The sequence below is a fragment of the Pagrus major genome, chromosome 12 (assembly GCF_040436345.1).
Source record: "Pagrus major chromosome 12, Pma_NU_1.0".
Lineage (NCBI taxonomy): Eukaryota > Metazoa > Chordata > Actinopteri > Spariformes > Sparidae > Pagrus > Pagrus major.
The window spans coordinates 21868562-21888175 of record NC_133226.1 but is presented as its reverse complement, the minus strand read 5'-3'; the positions used below and the strand labels follow the sequence as shown (position 1 = coordinate 21888175).

The 19614-nt window shown below is 39.5% G+C and overlaps 2 protein-coding genes across 2 annotated transcripts; both read right to left on the bottom strand.

Annotated features, from left to right (window-relative positions):
• Positions 1-167: 167 nt before the first annotated feature.
• On the bottom strand, positions 168-4428 carry dtwd2 (DTW domain containing 2). Its single transcript, XM_073478074.1, has 6 exons — positions 3953-4428; positions 3611-3701; positions 2883-2977; positions 2578-2776; positions 1859-1987; positions 168-996 (listed from the first exon to the last, which is right to left on the bottom strand). Exons 1-6 carry the CDS (start codon positions 4114-4116, stop codon positions 817-819), a joined length of 858 nt encoding a protein of 285 aa, XP_073334175.1. The 5' UTR covers positions 4117-4428; the 3' UTR covers positions 168-816.
• Positions 4429-12055: 7627 nt separating this feature from the next.
• Positions 12056-18741, bottom strand: LOC141006195 (stanniocalcin-like). The gene is made up of 6 exons (XM_073478342.1): positions 18730-18741; positions 14270-14387; positions 13249-13391; positions 13042-13149; positions 12854-12957; positions 12056-12350 (listed from the first exon to the last, which is right to left on the bottom strand). The coding sequence occupies exons 2-6, from the start codon at positions 14382-14384 to the stop codon at positions 12056-12058; spliced, it is 765 nt and encodes a 254-aa protein (XP_073334443.1). The 5' UTR covers positions 14385-14387; positions 18730-18741.
• Positions 18742-19614: the final 873 nt, after the last annotated feature.

The following is a 19614-nucleotide window of genomic DNA, read 5'->3' as shown; positions in this document are numbered from 1 at the left end:
TTATAAAATGTTCTTTGCACTATCCACTGTCAGCGTTCAAAAATCAATTTACCTGCCTGATTTACAATGAATGAGTTATAACATAATCACATTATTTAAAGATATAAATCATTTGATTCAGTTCTGAGCACCTGAAATGGCAAATTAGATACTTAGAGACCCAACAGTAAAGTGAGAAAACAAGATTTATTGTCCATGTAAAATTTATTGAGATGTTATTTATGGCATAGAAGAGCTTATGCAAATGGATTTATCTTAGTTTCTGTTTGTAATATCTGATAAAAAAAAATTCTTGTAGGCCTGCAGCCACAATTATGAGAAGTATTTAAAAACGACGGCTAAATTGTACTTTACTGTATATTACAAACAGCACGATACGACTCAAAATTGCACTGTTTTCCTGCTCTTTTGTGTGTCTGGTAGTTTCATGGAATATCATGTGTTTTAGAGGTATTTTTATTTTTCAACATATCTGAAAGAACATTTTTGCTCATTAAAAAAAGACATCAGTGGAATCAGCCCTTCCAGATGTGATCAGCTGTAGCCACACAGAGCCAATCACAAAAGAACCACCGTAGTGTTCATAAAGTGCAGGGAGGAAACAATGTAAACTGAAACCTGATTTAACTTAACATCATCTTTAAATTATAAATAAGATTATCTAAAACCAGAAGACAAAACTCCCATAAGTCCAGAGGTTTCCACGGCGGCACCCTGACGCTGCTACATGCTGCTCTGATGATACAATCCTGTGCAGTGTAGACAGCTGTGAGAACAGAGAGGAGTCGAGCCCAGTTTCTCTGCTCTGTCCCTCCCTCATCTTGGGCAGACGTTGTGGTCACTGACCAGTTTCTCCATCCTCTTTATCTTGCGTTTGTTCTTGGGCATTGGTTTGTCGTACATGCCGTTCTTCAGCAGATGCTCCTTGCTGTGATGGATCTGAGCGCCGTGCTGCAGCTGGAAGGAGCACAGGGCTTTCAGGGGCCTCAGCAGAACCTGGACAAACAGAGGGTGAAGGAAGAGTGATGAATAGGTAACTCAAAGTAATGAACCCACAGGGATTTGTCACCCAAGTTTACAGTTCCTTTCAGCTCTACAGAGCGATGTAGGGTCTTCCTGAAATCTGTCCTGAGTAAACCCTCTTCCCAAACAAATCAATAGAGAATCTCTGAAAAAGAAACCCAAAATCTCTGATGCTGTTAGATTAACTTCTATTTCTCATCGGTTGATCGTTTTCTTGCACACAGGATCTGAAGCGTCTTAGTGCAACTGCACGTTACCGGTAAGTTAGGACAAGAAATACTGGGAGCATCGCTGATCCTGCTTTTTATTTCAGTGATTGAAATTGAAAGCTGATTTCAATCGACTTTCAATTCAGAATCAAACTCGTGACACCCCTTACTTAAACGTGAGATACTTTTTACCCCAAAAAGAAGAGCTGAAAGGAGAGTGAATATTGGACACACATTTATTAGCTGACAAAAACATGACTTCAAATGGATGCTAACGTCACTTTGTCTGCTGTTTGCCAACAACTTCCCCACATCAGCTTAAACATCATAAGTTTCTGCTGCCCCCAAGTGGACACAAAAATCAGTTAAATCAGAATCGGAAATTCCTTTATTAGTCCCGCAAATGGGGAATCTGTGCTTCACAGCAGCCAAAGGACAGTTCAATATAACAATAAACAATAATAATAGTAAAAAATAAACAATATAATAAAAAGGTAAGAAGAAAAGCTAGAGCAGAAATAGAATCGTACAACATAATATGTACAAAGCAGGTTTAATACTCACTTTCATCCGACAAAAAACACAGACACTCTGAAATACCAATTACAATTATTTCACCATGTTACCTCTTGGATGTCATCGTTCCGCTCCAGGATGGACAGGGCGACAGCAGCACATTCCAGCGTGGACAGACAGATGTTGGAGGGTTGAGTGCGGATCACATACTGACTGGACAGAGTCCTATTCAGCTGCACCTGTTAACCAAAGCACCGGTGGACAGTCATGTCAGTGTGGCAGTGGTGTTTATATTGTTTAACAGGAGGCATGCATGTAATCCAGCTTTACTGTTTTGACTATCTATTAATCTGATACAGACAGGTAAGCACATTGTTTTGAAGTGGAGGCTACTGACCGTAAAATGTACATACATATCAAATAACTAGTTAATTCAAACAATTTCACTGGAATCAAGAATCGCTATAATAAATCAGCCAGCTGGAGTTAAATGAGTAGTTGTCCACAGTGTTCACTTGCCCACATTTGAGAGATATTTTCTTTTATTTTGCTTTTAATTAGTCATTTCATGTGGGGGAGGCAGCTTTGCCATCAGTGGGCGTAATGGAAGAATTTATAGTGTCTCAGGTGGATGGGGCACTCTTCTCGGTTCCAGCATGATTTTGTGATTTAGGGTGATACACATAGACAATTTCTACATATAAATCTTGGCTAGGATATCTGTAAATGGCCTCAGTGACTCAATGGATGGCAGTAATTAAAAATAAATCTCTTTTCAACTCCTGTTCTCTTCACATCTAACCTCAACCTCTTGACATGTCCAACAAACCTGTTTCGGCAGGTGGAACAGGCTGTTTTTGAGGAACATGTTTTTGGCCTGGCTCCAGGTGCCGTCTATGATGATCACATTATGTTTCACAGTCCCTACTTCCTGGTATTGCACCAACTCCTCCAAGTTCTGGGATTTGGGGCCCGGATACAGGATCAGCGTTCTGCTGTCCCGACACACCGCAGCCAGCTCTGGGTGCCTGAGAGGAGGAAAGATGGAGACAAAAACTAAATATATTGGAGAATTCAGTCACAATGGTGTTGAAACATTGTGAAATCGTTGCGCTAACAAGATATCGAGCTTACTTTTCCTCATTGAATCTCCTTCCAACGATGACATTGCATTTTCCTTGCGGCAAACAGGCAGCAAGTAGAGGAACTGTGCGAAGTACCCGGCTCTCCTGAAAGAACACCAGAGGTTAGAACAGTTGATTTAACCACGAGTCCCTCATGACGGCGCGCTCATCGTTGTAATTTATCTGGCATGTTTGTAAATAGTACGTTTTTAGAAAGCCATACTGACGTCGCCAACCACAAAACTATTCACAAAAAAATAAATATTACAAGCAAAGACTTCTAAGACTGAATTCCTCTGTTAATTTTTGGGCTGAGGAACACTGTCCTCTGCTGTATTCATATAATAAACTAATATTACATGGGCATGTGACAGTGATGGTGAGTGAATTATTCCAGCACAGTGTGCAGAGATAAAAACAAAAAGAGGCCATTTTGTACTAAAAACACTGTACCACCTGGAAAATATCAACTTGATTTGTCTAGTTCAGCCTGCCGAAGCTTCATATTGTCTACATGTAAACGTAGGTGTGTATTTTCCATAAATCAAGGACTGTATTTTGTCCCCCCACATCATTTACACTGGCAGTCCATTAGGAAGGAGTCTCTTAATGAACATGAGGACATATTAGAACAACCAGAACTGTTTTAAATGGACATTTTGGGAATCTGTCTTTTGTTACATAAATTACATGATTAAAAATGCAGTCTTATCTGAGGTTTATTGATAATACACTCACCTCTGCGGGGTGCTGCACGACGTACAGACACGTGGAGACCTCCAGGGGTTGTGATGGAAGAAAAGGACAGAGACACACCTTCTGAGGGCGACTACATGGGAGGAAAGTTGAAGACGTGAAGCTGTGATTGCCCACTTACTCCCCCAGCCTAGCCCCCATCTTGGTCTTGAGCCTTTCTGTAACGACATAAATCTGTTCCCTCATTAAAACATGCCAGTTATTTGAGGAGGAGGAGGAGGAGGAGGAGGAGGAGAAGGGGAGGACAGGGGGGGTTTCTTTCCTGCCTGGTCCAGACAGTCTAACTTGGCTAGCTAGCATTAGCTTCACTTTAATTCAGCTCACCGGCACCGTAAACACGTCGGTCTTCTCTCGCCAACCTCCACCGGGAGGGCCGCCAGGTCGCCGAAAGCGTCCACTAATCCATCTTCCGTCGAGGAGCTGTCGGAGGTTTCTGTCCCGTTTTCTTCGGGAGCGACTGACGAGTAAAGACCGGGGACATTGTCCATTGCGGGGTTAGCAAAAAGCTAACTTAGCGAAGAAGTCAAACACAGCGCCGGCTCGGGGAGCTTCGGCATAGAGATAGACGAGCTAGAATGACCGATAGCCGGTATATTTAGCCGAGGGTGGTCAGCCAATTATTTTGAAGAAAGTTATTTTCCTTACGAGGCCTGAATTATTTATTTATTTCTCTTTATATCGTATAACTCTAATCACCTTCAGCTAACCTTTGCTTGCTAAAGCAACGCAGATGCATTGAGATATGTTAGCAATTTAAGCTAACTGTCACTCAGAGTAGTGTAATTTTGCTATCTTCTGTTGAGTTGCGTACAGATTTTGTTTGTATCTTAATTGTAATGATTGGTCACCTCCATAATGCTTAATTTAGTTTAGGGACACTGGCGAAAATATATATTTATTAGCTATGAGAAATGGCATAACTGCTCTATCTGCTGCACTTCTATGACATTGAGACTTCTTCGTGTAATGGTTAATGTTGCGCTCGACTCACTGCTGCCACCTGTCGACGTGGAGGACAAAAGGCGATTTAAAAAGTTAGAAATAAAGGAAAATGCCAATTTTTAACACTATGTGTCGCCATAGCCCATTTAACAAGATGAAGAAAAGCTTATTTATCTGCAAAACAAAAATACTACACCTTTACCTCCCTTTATATCTCTTTATACCACATTTGTGCTTGTATGTATGACTATCTGGAAGTGAGTTTTCAGTTTCCTCTCCTTGAGCGCTACATGAAACAATTGGAAGAAGCATATTTAAATTAAGCTCGACATAAACCTGCTTTTAATGGCCTCATGTGTGAAGTAGAGCCCGACCAATACTCGATTTTTTTTGTGGCTGACATCATTTAGATGTTAAACTTCAAAAGAAAACAAGTTAAGTTGAATCGTGAGAAATGAAAACTCAATGTTTCACAGTTGCCCTTATGGACTGCAGTGCTGCTACACTCTCATTTGTGGGCTCTCATAAGGTTCCTCTTGGGAGTGGCTAAGTCTCCCGTGACATCTAGTGGTGCAATTTGGTATTACCGGTACAGTCTGGTCTGGTCCCAAGCGGACGGAGGTGACGGAGACAGGATATTTTACAGTTTAACGATAAACTTCTCCTAAAATGACATCAGTGCACTGGAATAGTGAACTTCTAGTGAATTTTAGAATAACAATATTTCCCCAAGCATCTTTTTCCGCATTATAATCTCTAAAATAAGTTTTCATATCGGCGCATATCAGACAACATACACACCGATAGTGATTTATCTGTGATAGGCCAACCAATATGTCACTGTCCAGCCTAAAAACAGCTCCTTATAAATCTGTGTTTTCTGCCTGATATTTGATGTGGATGCTTTAGGAGCAGGTACACACATTTACAATGTTTTAATTTAGCATAAATTGTAGTAATGGCGGTTTTAGAAAACATATAAGGAACACATGCACATGTTTGCATATATTATACACACTTTTTTTTGGGCTGTTTACAAGAGAGAACATGGTACACAGACTTCTGGTTGAGAGTCGAGGTGTCAGGTTAACAGCCAGAGAGGCTTATTTATAGCTGAAGATCCACCCTAACGTTGCACAAACAGACACATGCACTCTAACCCTTTTTATTCACACTGGTGACCCAAACCTCACCCTTCAAACACGATATGATTCATGCACAACAGCCAAGCGTCTACACCGGAGAGACTGGGTTAACCCTCAAAGACAAAGAACACATTTTTGGGGGCGTCTGACTCTGTTGTATTTATTTTGTTTTTCCCAACCTATTCTGTCAATCAGCATCAAGTTCATCTGATTCAGGAGGACCTTAACTTTCAACCTTAACCTTAACACGTTAAAGCTATTTATTAGAGAGAGTAAAAAGGAAATGTATTAAACCATGACAGTGAAATATAGAAATATATTTATCCATTAAACAAAAACAACAAACGTAGCTGCAACCATTGCCTGACGGCGCAGGAGAAACTACGTGGGTTTCTTTGGATCAATGTCAAAGAGCACGCAATGGCATAATCACGTTCACTACGGAGCCCCTGGATGGCCAAACAACACATGTGTGATACCACTGAAAAGCCAAATGACTCAGCTTTCCGTGAGTGTTGGAAGCATATGGAAAAAAGGTCTTTGAGGGTTAACCTGGAGAAACAAAGGAAAATGTCCTCTGGATATCTGATCAGTGTGATTTTTGAATGCATGCGGTCTGAGTACAGGCGGGTAAAAATGGGAACAAATTATAAAAACTAGACTGAGATATACATCAGACTCTTTAAGAATTCTATTGTGATTTTAAGACCTTGAATAAGGACACACGAGTAAGGCACTTGACATTAAACTTGTTAAAAATACTGTAACTCATTTAAAGTATTATACAGTGTCCTTTATCTTTTGCTGGTTCAGTCGGGGAGACAGTTGAACTGTCTTCTGGTTTCTCTGGATCTGTTTTACCCAAATCTGCTGACTTAACATCTGCCTCTGCTGGTTCAGTTTGTTTTGAAGCTGCCTCAGTCTCACTTGTTTTCTCTTCTTCTACTGTTTTAGTGTCTTTCCCCTCAGCTGTATCTGGTTTTGTGTTTGTGACAGTTGTTTCGCTGTTATCTTCTACACTTTCAGTTTGTGCAGCCAACACACTCTCGGGCAGAGCAGTCGTTTCCTCTCCGTCTCCATCTCCCTCGTCGGCGGTCTCTGCAGGAGATGCCGTCTCTTTCTCCTCCTCCCTCTGCTCCTTCCCACCAGCCTCTTCTTCTTCCTGTAGAGCAACGTCAACCGGAGTCAGAGGCGTTAGGTCCAGGCATGCCTTAGGAGAGGATGTCGCCTTTTTTCTTGGAGGGGCGACTGGCTTTTGTTCCTCAACATCTTGTTTCCACAAGTCTTGATCTCCATGCCTGTGTTTCTCATCCTGAGCTGTTGGATGATCATCTGTAGTTCCCCAGTCAAGTTCGTCTGGGGGAAACTCGAAGCTTGAGATGCCGAGGGGATCGACTGGGATTTCAGCGACTTTTTCAACCTTGATGGAAACACTTTTATTTTTTGTGCTTTTACTCTTTGTCGCTGAATGGGTTTCGTCCTCTTCGAGTGAGCGAACGAAAGGCTCTAATTCACATGGAGAAGAATTGGCGCTGGATCTGAAGAAGTCTGTGACTTCCTCCTCTGAATTTGGGATCTCACTTTTGTCAGGCTTGGACACCATGTCGCCAAATTCATACAGATCTTGAGTCAACACTCGAGGACCTTCTTCTTCTTTTTGGCATTTTCCTCTTTCAGTTGCTTCCATTTCCACCACGGGAGTCTCATCTATGAGGACATATTTCTCTAAATACCCCCTGGCCTCTCGGTCTGAATGCCTGCTGTGGAAAGATTTCTCAGAGGTCAGACTCTCCGTATCTTCTTCTTTTTTACGACTGCCGAGTGCCTCCTCGTACAGGTCCGTGTAAAGGAACGCCATGGCTTTGGGCTCCTCCAGCAAAATGGGGTCAATGATTTTGGGAGGTCCTTCTGGGAGAAAGATCGGAGTCAGGATCTCCTCTTGGCTTCCAAACAAAGTCGAACCGCTCGGTTTTGAAGGAAGCCTCGAGCGTGCACCTTCAGCCACTCCACCTTCCTGACTTTTCAGGTAGTCTTCTGTACCACCATAGAAGACTTCATCGAGAAGCTCACTGGTGATTTCCTCTAAACTGATTGTGTCTGACTTGTCGTTATCCACAGTTGTCGTTGTTGTTGTGGTGTTGTCTTGAGTTTGCGCAGGTTTCTCGATGTCCTGGCTCTCAGTTGTACCCTCAGCTTCTTCTTCTCCCTGCCCCTGCACGATCACAGCAGGACTTCCTGGAGCTTGCGCATCAATCAGGGTGAACGCCTCAAAGTAGTCCACATTGCCAGGAGCTGCTCTACCTGGAGGTCTCGCCACCGGAGCTCCTGGTGGATCCATCACACTCAAAGGTGAAGGCTTGACTTCCACTGCTGCTGCAGCTGATCCTGTTGTTGAAAAGACCAGTTCGTAGTCAAGCGTCTCTTGAGTCACTTTAGGAACAAGGCTGTCCTCCAGATATGAAAGGTTGTCCACCATTTCCTTGCTTTCCTCTTCGTCAACAGTCGCCAGTTTTGGTGGAACAACAATGTTGAGGATTTCAGAGCCCTCAGACACTAAACTGAACAGCAGTTGCTCTTTATCTTCCAGCAGATCGTTCGCTTCTTCTTCATCTCCTTCTTCATTTTTCACGTTTGGCTGTGAGACTTCGGATAACTCCGGCCTTCCTGAGACGTTCTCAGAACTCTGAGCCAGGACTGCTTTGCTCTTCACTTTAGTTTTCTTCCGTCTTGAAATCAGCTCCTCGTCCATGACGAAGATAATCTTTCCTGCTGGAACAGACCCAGGTGTTGCTGGCCGGACTGCAACCGGAGATCCGAGATCCACGATGGAGTTTCCATGCTCAGATGCCCAGGGTGTGTTGCATCGACTAGGAGTCGTCTCCCACGCAATCCCGCTGTCCTCGCCTTGCATCGTCACCATGGAGAAGGAGGAGTCCATCATCAGGCACTGCATCTTAGGCCGCACGTTGTCGTCGTGGACGGCCTCACGTAAACTGAAGGCACAGCGAAGGAGAAACAAAATGAAAGTGGGATAAAAATACATACACTTTTACTATTTATTTACTTTTACATTTAACTTTTCATTTCATTAATCAATCTATTCATTGTTACATTTATTTATTTATGTTCTTATTTCTGTATCATTTTCCCTTATTCCTGAATTTTCGTTTTACTTTTCTTTACGCATTTCTGCTTCAAATTGCAAATTAAGGGGCCGTTAATCAATTTTATGTCACATTTTAAATTAAATACATTGATCTACATTTATTTTAAATGTCATTTTTGTTGCATTTAATGGCATATTCATTTATATAATCCACATTTATTTATTTCTGTACTTATTTTTGATTTTGGCCGTTCTGATCCTCCTTAGTAAAACACCTTCTGAACAAAACGACTGAATTTTCTTTTTGGGGTGAACTGTTCCTTTAAACTGTTTAGGAGACGTGTCGTAAGTGTAATTTGTGCTGCGGTTGAACTGATTGGCATTACAAAGAGAGGCGCCGTGGGGTGGACAAAATAATAGAAACACCTCTCAGTATAAAGCAGAAGAATTCAATAGCACCAAAACTACATTGTACAAAATGATCATGAAGTTGATCATGATCTCTCTAAAACACTTTCAGAAAACCTGCATGAAGGTAAACAAAGTTGGTGGCTCAGAGGGAATTTCATCCACTGATTGACAGTTTAATATGGGAATGAATCCAATTTATGACTGTAACATAAAACTGTTGCGTCTGGGCGGCTTGTTGAAGATGAAATGTTCACTCTACTTTTTATGAAATCTACAAAATAGACCTCATTACACAGAAAACTTTGGCCTTGACGCTGAGCTCTACCTGTTTCGAAGGTGCTCCACTTCATCGCTGGCCTCCAGGTTTTGTTCAGTATCTTCAGGTGTCAACGCCGTCATCTCGGCGTCCACGTCTGGCACGGCCGAACCTTCTGTCACTGTATCCATTGTCGTTATATCTTGATGAATTCGTCTTAAGCCTCTCAACACGACTCAGAGCTGCTCTGTTGATCACATCCTAAGCAAGCGTGCTTGAGTTGACTTTTCATGCTCAGCGTTATCTTGAAATAGAAAACTGGTCTTCCTGTGTTTCATGTGAAGCATTTGCAACATGTTGGGAGGTTATTTTGTCATCTGTTCACACCGACTGAACCCTTGCGTTTGACATGCAGTAAATAAGTTAATCTGAGTTGAATAGTTTCAACCTGTGACGACTTTGAGCTGTTAAAAAATGCAGCTACATGAAGTTATTGCCTCCTCTTATATTTTCTTGCCAGGTCTAAATATAATGTTGTGCTGGTCGCCTGTATCCGGTGTCAAGAGTCTGTCTGTAGGAGGCAGAGAGGAAAGTTCAAAGTGTTCAGTTTGGTTTTTACACAACTGATCAGGGATCAGATAAGTCCTGTATTGAGCTTTGACATTTGACAGGGAAGTGGTGAGGAAAACAAACCACATAATAAAAAAACCCCCACATTTTTGGGGTGATGTGCTGATCTTTAAAACAAATGCATGTTATATTAAAAAATCTGCTTTTCTTGACTCGACCCACACTTCCATGAAAATGTCAACACCTGTTTATGTCTGTCTCACAGATACTACAAGGAGTTGGGGAGGGTTTTTTCTTCTAGTCAACAGGTTGTATCTGGGCAGAAGTCATCCTCATGTGTCAACTAGTCTGGTTATCAACTCACCTCCATGCTGATGGAAAGTCAGGTGAAGTTTTGTAGTCCACAAAACATTTCTGGAGCTTCACAGCAAAACAGCGTTGCAGCATTCTCCTTATTAACTGAAGAAGAGGGAAAAAAAACAAACAGAAAATGTCTCAATACAGCTTGTTCGACGTAATCCAAGTCTCCAGAAGCCCCTAACTACAAAACAGTATGAACGTGGTGAAACTGAGAACAACTGGAACTCATAGACAAGAAAGCAAACCAGGCTCTGATTTTATACAAGAGGTCCCAAGCAAAAACAAAGTAAAAATAACAATATTTCCCTCTGTTGTTAAATACTAAGGTAGGAGTACCTTGAAACTACAGTACTTGAGTAAATGTAGAAAGTCAGACTTGCATAAAAGTAAAGATATCATGTAAAAATATTACTTTGGTAAAAGCGAAAGTCACCCATACTCAAGTATCAAAAGTACAAGTACAAGTAAATTATACATATATTTACTTGTAGGTACTGTATACTGTATACTATGGATCCGCTTATTACTAGCCTGATTATCATAATCAGTGTTTTTCTTTATTTTTCCTTTTATTTTTTTCTGTCAATTGCAAATAAAATGTGCTGCTTTGGCTCTGATGCAACATGTAATCTGCAAAGTAACTAGTAACTAAAGTTATCAAATAAATGCAGTAAATAAAAAGTACAATGCCAAAATGTAGTGGAGTGGAAGTATAAAGTAGCAGAAGATGCAAATACACATGTAAAGTACAAATACCTCACAATTGTCGTTTACCAGAGTACAGTACTTGAGTAAATGTACTTAGTTACCTTCCATCACTAGTAACTAAAGCTTTCAGATAAATGCAGTGGAGTGAAAAGTACAATATTTGCCTCTGAGATGTAGAAGAGTAGAAGTATAAAGTTGTAAAGTAAAGTACGCCACTACTTGAGTAAATATACTTAATCACTGGTAATTAGTTACTTTCCACCATTGCTGTTCAGACACAGGAGTAATGTTGTGCTGCTAGAAAAGACATCAGCTGTTCATGTATGTTTTTATATATGTTAACGCCACCTGGTGGCTCTTCTACAAACTATACAAATAAAGTTGAACATCATCAGCATCGTCTTAGATTAATAACAGGTTCTGATCAGTGAAAGAAAATCACACGAGCCAAAATCAATCATGTATCATCATTTATTTCTAACACAAAGTCCAGACTTTTGTCACCATCTCAGGTTTTTACATCACACAGCGTCTCATTTAAAAATACAACTTTGTCTAATAAAGTGATCTCAGGCTCCTCGCAGGAGTCATGAAGAGCTCCACGACCAGCATGAGAGCATCGTCTGACCTCCGCAGCCTCTTTTCTTCTCTACATTAAATATAACAGCCTCATAAATTAACTTGTTTAAGAAAATAAATATCATAATCACTGTATAATAGGCCTCTTTTTTAAATGTCTGTAACACATGTTTCTCAGGGAAGGGGGACTAAGCAAATCACCCTAAATAATAACAATAATAATATCATAACATAATATTTATCACCCCGAATCACCGTCTAAAGCTCTTGTCATAAAAGGTAATCATTGTGAAACAATCTGAGGAGAAAGCTGCAGGTTTCAGTGTGCATACAGTGTTTTTGTGTGTTATCTAGTTCTCAGCTTTAATCCCTCCCTCCACATCGTCCACGGATCTCTTCCTGGCGAACAGGTGGGTGGGGTCTCGGCCTCTGAAGCCGGGCTGGATGTTGAACACGGGCATGTTCCTCCAGCTGGACGGGTTGTTGAAAGCGCCGGAGCTGGAGCCGGTGGCGCAGGGTTTGTTCTGGACCAGCTGGAGGAAGGTCTCCATGTCAGGGCCTAACCGGGCCACGAGGCCGGCCCTCACCGCCGCCACCGTCTGCTCGTCGCAGGCCTGCAGCGCCTGCAGGAGAGTGCTGTAGTACCTGGACAACAGGGCAGAACAGGGAACTTTGAGTCCACCGAGACAGCATTTATAAGAGTTGTGAAGCTCTGCACTTACGCTTCAGTGGACAGGCTGTACACTACTATTACTACTGCACCCAAATCTGCCTTCGTTCATGAAAGCTGCCGTATTTCCTTTAGTTTATTTCTTCTTAACGGTGCTTTTATTGTGAAAAGTTTGCAGGAACTTGTTGGAAAAGAATAAATACAGCCACATTTTGGGCTGAAACCTTTTTTTTTATTTATTATTTTTATGTTAAACTTTAGAGGGAATGTTAAGCAATAAAAACAAAATGTGTCACAGTCTTCCTGATGGATTGTGGTGCCGATATGTTCCTCACCTAGTAGCATGTGACTATTAGCATGCTGATGTTAGCTGTGTTAGTCAAAAGTACAGCCTCACAGAGCTTCAACCAGGGCTGTAGTCTCTTTATATTCGCATATTATTATGACTGCGGTGTGTGAGACAGGTGTGTGTCCTGACCTGTTGGGGAAGTGAGTCGGCACCTGCACCACCTCTCCGATGGCATCAGGATTGGTTCGAGCCACAGTGCAGATGTCGAGGCTGGTGTAACACTCTTCTTGTACCTTTAACAAGACAGAAAAAAAACTCAGCGAGTGACGATCAGAGAGGAGCGTCGTCGGCGTCAGTGAGAGTCAGAGTTCACAAACCTCAGCGATCATCCTCTGGAAGATGTTGCAGCGGCGGATAGTCTGGAAAACCTTTGCTGAGATTCCCTGAGAGATGCAGTGCAGACTTTTCTTCACAAAGGTTTTACCCTGGAGAGCAACACACACACACACACACACACACAGGTGAGACAGGCAGACAGACAGACAGGTGGATGGTGTGATGGACGGACAGACTGACAGACCCACCTCTGTGTTGAAGGTAGCAGCAGTGTGGAGGAAGAGTTCACAGATTTCATGCATCCCGTCGGTGTCGCAGGTCGAGTTTTCCAGACAGGAGAAGAAACCGCAGCCCACGGCAACAGCTCCGTTCAAACATCTGGCCACATCAGCTGCAAACAGACGCACACACAGTATTTAGTACGGGACTGCAGCTGATTAATATTTACATTGGGGATTATTTTCTCCGTTAATCGATTGATTGATTGTGACACCTTCATTAAGCAACAGTCAAAATATCAAAACCATTTAAATTAAAAGAATTATCAAAATAATTCGAAGGAAAAACAGCAACTCCTCACATTTGTGAAGCTGAATATGGACTAAAATGGCTTAAATAAAAAAGAAATAAAGAAATGGCTCAATAAATTCATTAACATGCCTTTAAATGCACCAAAAAAATAAAGTAATTGTTTTATAAAACTAACTAAAGTAATTTATAAAATTTGCTTCTGTATTTATTTACTGTTGTACCATTTTTTTTTAACTTTGCCATTTAGTTTTCCATTTTATTTGTTCAATTATTCATTTTTAAAGCTATCACTAAATACATAATATGAAATAATGTTGGATAATTTGTCTTCTGAAGCAGAAATGAATAAAGAAATATAAAAAGAAAATACAGAAATAAAAATGTCCGTCGAAATAAGTAATGCAAAAAGGGCAAATAACACAGAACGTAAATAATCAAAAATCACAAAGTGAATAAATTAATAAATACAACGCTGTATGTATATATAAAAAATAATACGTAAATGCATTTTTAATTGTATTTATCGGCATTATAATTAATGTATTGAACCATTTATGTACTACATTATTTTTTGATTTTGGCAGTTTCAGTCCTCCACAGCGTCTCAGTTGCACTTGTATAAACCAAACCACAAGAAGAAACAATGAGAAACAAACTGAAGTTTTCCTGCAAACCAGCCTCAAACAATAAACCAGACTCGGAACAATACACCGGACTCGGAACAGAACCGGGACTCACTCGGGCTGTTTGCGGAGAATCGTGCCCGGCGGGGAGCAGCTTCCTCCGGGAGCATCTCGAAGCAGGCGGCGGCGCTGAGGCCGAGGAGCAGCAGCAGAGCGGAGCCGGGCAGCATGATGTGGTCTCGGGGTGCGGAGGATGGATGGATGAGGTGGCTCTGGTTCGGGTCTTCAGTCGTCCTGGTGGTCCTGCCTGTCCTGCCACATCCCTCCGCACCTGGTATTTCTATCGTGTCCGGCCGGGACTGACCAATCAGAGGGCGCCGTTCCCGCGGGGGGGGGCGCTGTTAATGGATTATTCATGAGTGTAATTAACCCACACAGTTAATTGGATATTTCCACTCATACCACAAGATACACGCAGTTTCCGAGCAGGAAAGAGGATAATTTTAGATTCTGTGTCTTTTGAAGCATAAAACACAAACTAGGAGAAATATATTCCAAAAATAAAAATAAAAAATAGTAGATAATATTAAAATTAGGAACTGAATAAGCGAAAAACAACACAAATTAATCACATAAGAAGTATCCTTAAAGTAAGTTTTAATGTTATTTTAAACATGAGACTCAGCAGCTGCAGTTTGTTTTGTTATTAACAGGTGCAATAATTTGGTTTATCTTGAGTTTTCTTGTTTTTGTTGTTGTTTAACTTTCTAAAAATAGCAGCACAAGAAGGAAACAGGATGCTTCAGTTTCTGATTCCAGTCACGTCGGTTGTTTTTCCTGTGAAGTCGATCAGTCGAGTAGAAACAGCTGATGAGTACCTGTGAACACAGCAGGATTAGACTTAAGTACTCAGATCCTGAGGAAAGAGTACTGATACATCATAGTTAAACAACTAAACTACAAGTCATACTATCATTACCAAAACTTACCTCAAGTATGAGAAGTAAAAGTAGTCAAATGTTCACTGTCAGTGTTTTTTCTATTATGCTGTAGATGTTTGATGCAGAGTTTCAGTTATGGGAAGGAGAGGCAGGACCGTATGGAAGCCCAATGATGCCAGTTAAAGAATATATATATATATATATATATATATATATATATATATATATATATATATATATATATATATATATATATATATATGAATATATATATATATATTCCCATGGAAAGTCGTAATTATGAGATAAAAAGTCAAATTATCAGATTAAAACTCATAACTATGAGTTAAAAAGTCAGATTATGAAAGAAAACGTCAAAATTATGATCTGAAGTGTAATTATGCGCCAAGAAAGTCATAAAATGAGATAAAAATTCATAATGATGAGATAAAAAGCCAAATTATGAGATTCAAAATCATGAGCATGAGCCTAAAAGTCATAATTATGATTTAAAAAGTCATAATTCTATGATAAAAAGTTGTAATTATGGGATAAAAATGTGTAATTGTGCACCAAAAAAGTCTTAATATGAGATGGAAATTCATAACTGTGAGATAAAAAGTCAAATTAGGTGTTAAAAAAAGTTATAATTATGAAATGAAGTGACACTATTTAAATCAAACTGATTACTTTCTTTGTTAATTAAAAAACATCTGTGGTGTCAGAGAGCTTTTTTTGTTTTTTTTTCTTTATAAGAGCATATTGTTATCCAAGATAACTTAGATTTATTATTTTGGTTTTGGATGCTTATAAAACAAACATCTACTCTCAGTAGAGTGCATACGACTGCCAAGGACCAACAGTCCCATTTTGTGCAATATCAAATTAAACATATTCAAAACTTCTTATTGGTTTACCAACAAACAAACAAACAAACAAACAAACAAACAAACAAGCAACACACTGAGCCAGTTTTCAATCTGAACTTCATTTATTATGATCACCTGAAGGAAATCAGATTTGCACAATGATGATAATGAGCAGCATCATATGTTGATCAAAGACATAAAAGCAACATACATACATTCATTTATAAAAAATATAGAAATAAAAATGTTATAAATAAACAAACACAGGAAGAATTGCAGGAAAACACTGATGACAATGATGACAACTAGAAATGAAAGAGAAATATTTCAAATAATAGAAAAACACAGATAATAACAATTATTACATGTTTTAAAACACACTTTGTGTTCATGTGAAGCAGATATAAGGAGATTTTAGTTAATGAAATTGTCAACAATTATAGAAACAGTTACATGTTTCCCAAAATGTCAAACTTTCCTTTTAAGAATTGAAGGTTAATTATATAACAACAAAGACTTTGTTGGGTTTTTATGTCCCATGATTGAGTGTTAGCCAGTCAAGCTAACGTTATCTCCGGTTGGTTGAAAACCAGCTAGCTGTGTTGTTGTAGGAAATGTGGAAAAATCTGTGTGTCTTATCTGTGCGTCAGTTATCAGTAAATAGTGAGAAAGTCGTTAGTGGAGGCGGCTGCGTTTCCATCACGGCCTGCTTCACAACAGGAACCAGTGAACCTCACATGACTTCGTTAGCCCGGAGGTCAACAGGCTGATAAACATCTCCCAATGCTCACGCTTTAAGTTTTCATTAACTGCCCCTCCAGCACGCACTCAGCTCCCCAAACCAGAGTCATGTGGGGAAAATAAAAGTGGGCTGACTCCATTTATTTGCAGGTATGTGTTGATTTAAGCTTTAATGAATTCCCTGATTCAAACCAAACACAGTAAAAGTCCTCGTGAACACGACATTCAGTCACTTACACAAAACCACATCCAAGGCCATGTTATTGTCGTTACTTTTCTGATGTTTTTCAGTAAAATACCGCACAAAAGTATAAATAGACATTTAAACCACATCCAAACGGAAGTGAACAACACAGAGACACAAACTATAAAAGCAGGAATGTGGGAAGCAAAAGGAAACAGTCAGTCAGAAAATCATCTAAAAATGGAAAGCCAACATGGAGCTTGAGTCTTCTGCGGTTTCCGTGCAAAAATACTTTTTTTTTTTTAACTGTCAACAACAATAAAAACACTGCGGAAATAAACCAGAATGCACACAGACAGAATTTGAACAAGCCTATTCTCCCTTTTCTAAAAGTCTGCTGGAGGTTTTAATCAAACTTTTTTGATAAATCTTTGTTGGGACATTTGGTATGAAGGAGTAGAGGAAAAAAATGACTGTGAATATGAATGAATATTTTTAGAATAGGGACACTTTTATAGTGTGTTAGAGGATCATGTGTGAGTGGATTGTAACGTGACAAGAAAAAATAGACCTTCTCATTTCTCTCAGCCGCCGACAAGGACGTTACACTAAATCTGGACACAGTGTTGGACTAGAGATCTTCCGCCAACTGAGCTGGCTAACTTAACGCTTTCCTTTCCTTTCCTTTCCTTTCCTTTCCTTTCCTTTCCTTTCCTTTCCTTTCCTTTCCTTTCAAGGCTAACTTGAATAACAATAAAATAATTTAATCCAGCGGCTCTTCTAGACTTTCCCAATTTTACCTAATGGTTCAAATTATAATAGTCAAACAAGTCGTTTCTCGGGGTTGTGAAGCTCAACAAAAATGTATCCACCATTTTACGGACGCTTCTTTCACTATGTAAGCTTACGGGAAAAAGTCTTCCTGCCAACCACAGATTTTGCTTAAATGACAGCACTTGGTTTGATCAGATCTTTCTAGCTACGTAAGCTAATGTTATCTCCATTTATTGGTTGAAAACACTGTCTGACTTTTAATGTTCTTTTAATGTTCCCAGTCGGATTGTTCTAAAACAAGACCAAACATATCTTAATATGATCTAAAAGACTGAGGCTAAAGCTAAATGAATAACAAAAAAGTCTTCCTGATCCATGCAGATATGAAAGAGCTGCATTGTTCAAAATGCAGGGCACCGCTAGTTAGTTAGTTTTAAAAAAAAAAGTTTTTACATTCTACTTCAGTTGTTTTAGAGAACGCTGCAAACACTGTGTTGCTGTGAAGCTCCAGAAATGTTCGTTGGACTACGAAACGTCACCTGATTTTCCATCGACGTGAATTTTCTTTTTTTTTTAGGTCAATTGTTCCTTTAAAACTTGATCGGACAATCACAGTTCGAGGACGGATTTAGCAAACGGACACTTCCAGACACATTAGACACAATCACTGCGGACAGAAGGCAAAGGTGTCATGAGTGACGGCTTTAAATTGAAAATATAATTGGAAAGTACAGAACGTATCTGTTTCCTGTCAATCCCTGACCTGATTCTTCTTCTCTCTGCTCATACATGCCACATCTCAGTTACTTGGGGATTAGAGAAGCCCAGCTGTTCCTGTCATATTTACCCCTGTGGTTCTACTGCTCATACTGAATCAACCTTGACGTATTATATCCCAGCGGACCTTGTACCTGAAGGCAGCATAATGTTCTGAACTGATGTTGATCATTTTCGTCTTACTCAGAAAAAAGAAATGGTTCTGTGTTGATATTTCTTTAAGGCACCTCAAACACATCACAATACATAAATATATTAATCATGAGAAAAAGCTTCGACCGACCACAATCACAGAATCTGTCAGATTCTGATAAATTTTGGTGAGAAGTATCATAATATCGGCAACAAGGACAGAAGAAGAAGCAACGCTGTGAGCCTTTCACTTTCAAATTAAAGCTGCAATTAAACCGCTCTTCTTTGGATTGGATGGACACTAAAAGCTCGTAAAAAGCCATCTGGGAAAATGTTAAACGTCATAACTTTGTGTTAAATTGAAAATAAATAGTGGCTCGAGGTTTTATTGTACTTGGTTTGAAAATAATGAGCCTGACAAATCTGCATACTAGCAGGGCCAGAAAAATATTTCAAGACACAGTCAAAATATAAAAACAAAAGTCTTTAAAGAGAACATATCAAAGAGTATTTTTCTTGTAAAATTAGTTATTTCCCTCGAAATGATAATTTTTTTATAAAATGTACAACTTCATTCTCAAGGTATTCTGACTTTATCTAAAAAAAGTGTGAATTAATTCTCTAAATATCATGATTTTTCACAAAAATTACAACTTTATTCCTTAGATAATAGAACATTTTCTCTCAAAGTAGAACCTTATTTCAAACAAGTTTCAGATTCTCAGATTTTTTTGTAAAATTACTTAATTCTTGAGACGATAACACTGAATTCTAACTTTATTCTGGACTTATTACTCTTACCTCAGAGTAGTATGACTTTATTCTGAATCTGTTATGATTATTCTCAACATATAACATTTTTTTCTTGTAAATTATGACTATTTTGAAACAGTAACACTTGTTCTTGTAATATTTTGACTTTTTGCATTAAATATTTTGACTTTATTCTTGAACAGTGGCCGTAATCCTCTGTCATTGTGATCATTCACTTTATTCACTGTTAATGTCGTCTGTTTGTTCTCGGCTTTTCACGTCTTTGTTC

Coding starts and splice junctions, on each gene's coding strand:
- dtwd2 (XM_073478074.1), bottom strand. CDS start 4,116: ATGGACAATGTCCCCGGTCTTTACTCGTCAGTCGCTCCCGAAGAAAAC. Junction 2,978..3,610: donor TCGTGCAGCACCCCGCAGAG/GTGAGTGTATTA, acceptor GTGTTCTTTCAG/GAGAGCCGGGTACTTCGCAC. Junction 1,988..2,577: donor TGTTCCACCTGCCGAAACAG/GTTTGTTGGACA, acceptor TTTGGTTAACAG/GTGCAGCTGAATAGGACTCT.
- LOC141006195 (XM_073478342.1), bottom strand. CDS start 14,384: ATGCTGCCCGGCTCCGCTCTGCTGCTGCTCCTCGGCCTCAGCGCCGCC. Junction 13,392..14,269: donor ATTCTCCGCAAACAGCCCGA/GTGAGTCCCGGT, acceptor GTCTGTTTGCAG/CTGATGTGGCCAGATGTTTG. Junction 12,958..13,041: donor TCCAGAGGATGATCGCTGAG/GTTTGTGAACTC, acceptor GTCTTGTTAAAG/GTACAAGAAGAGTGTTACAC.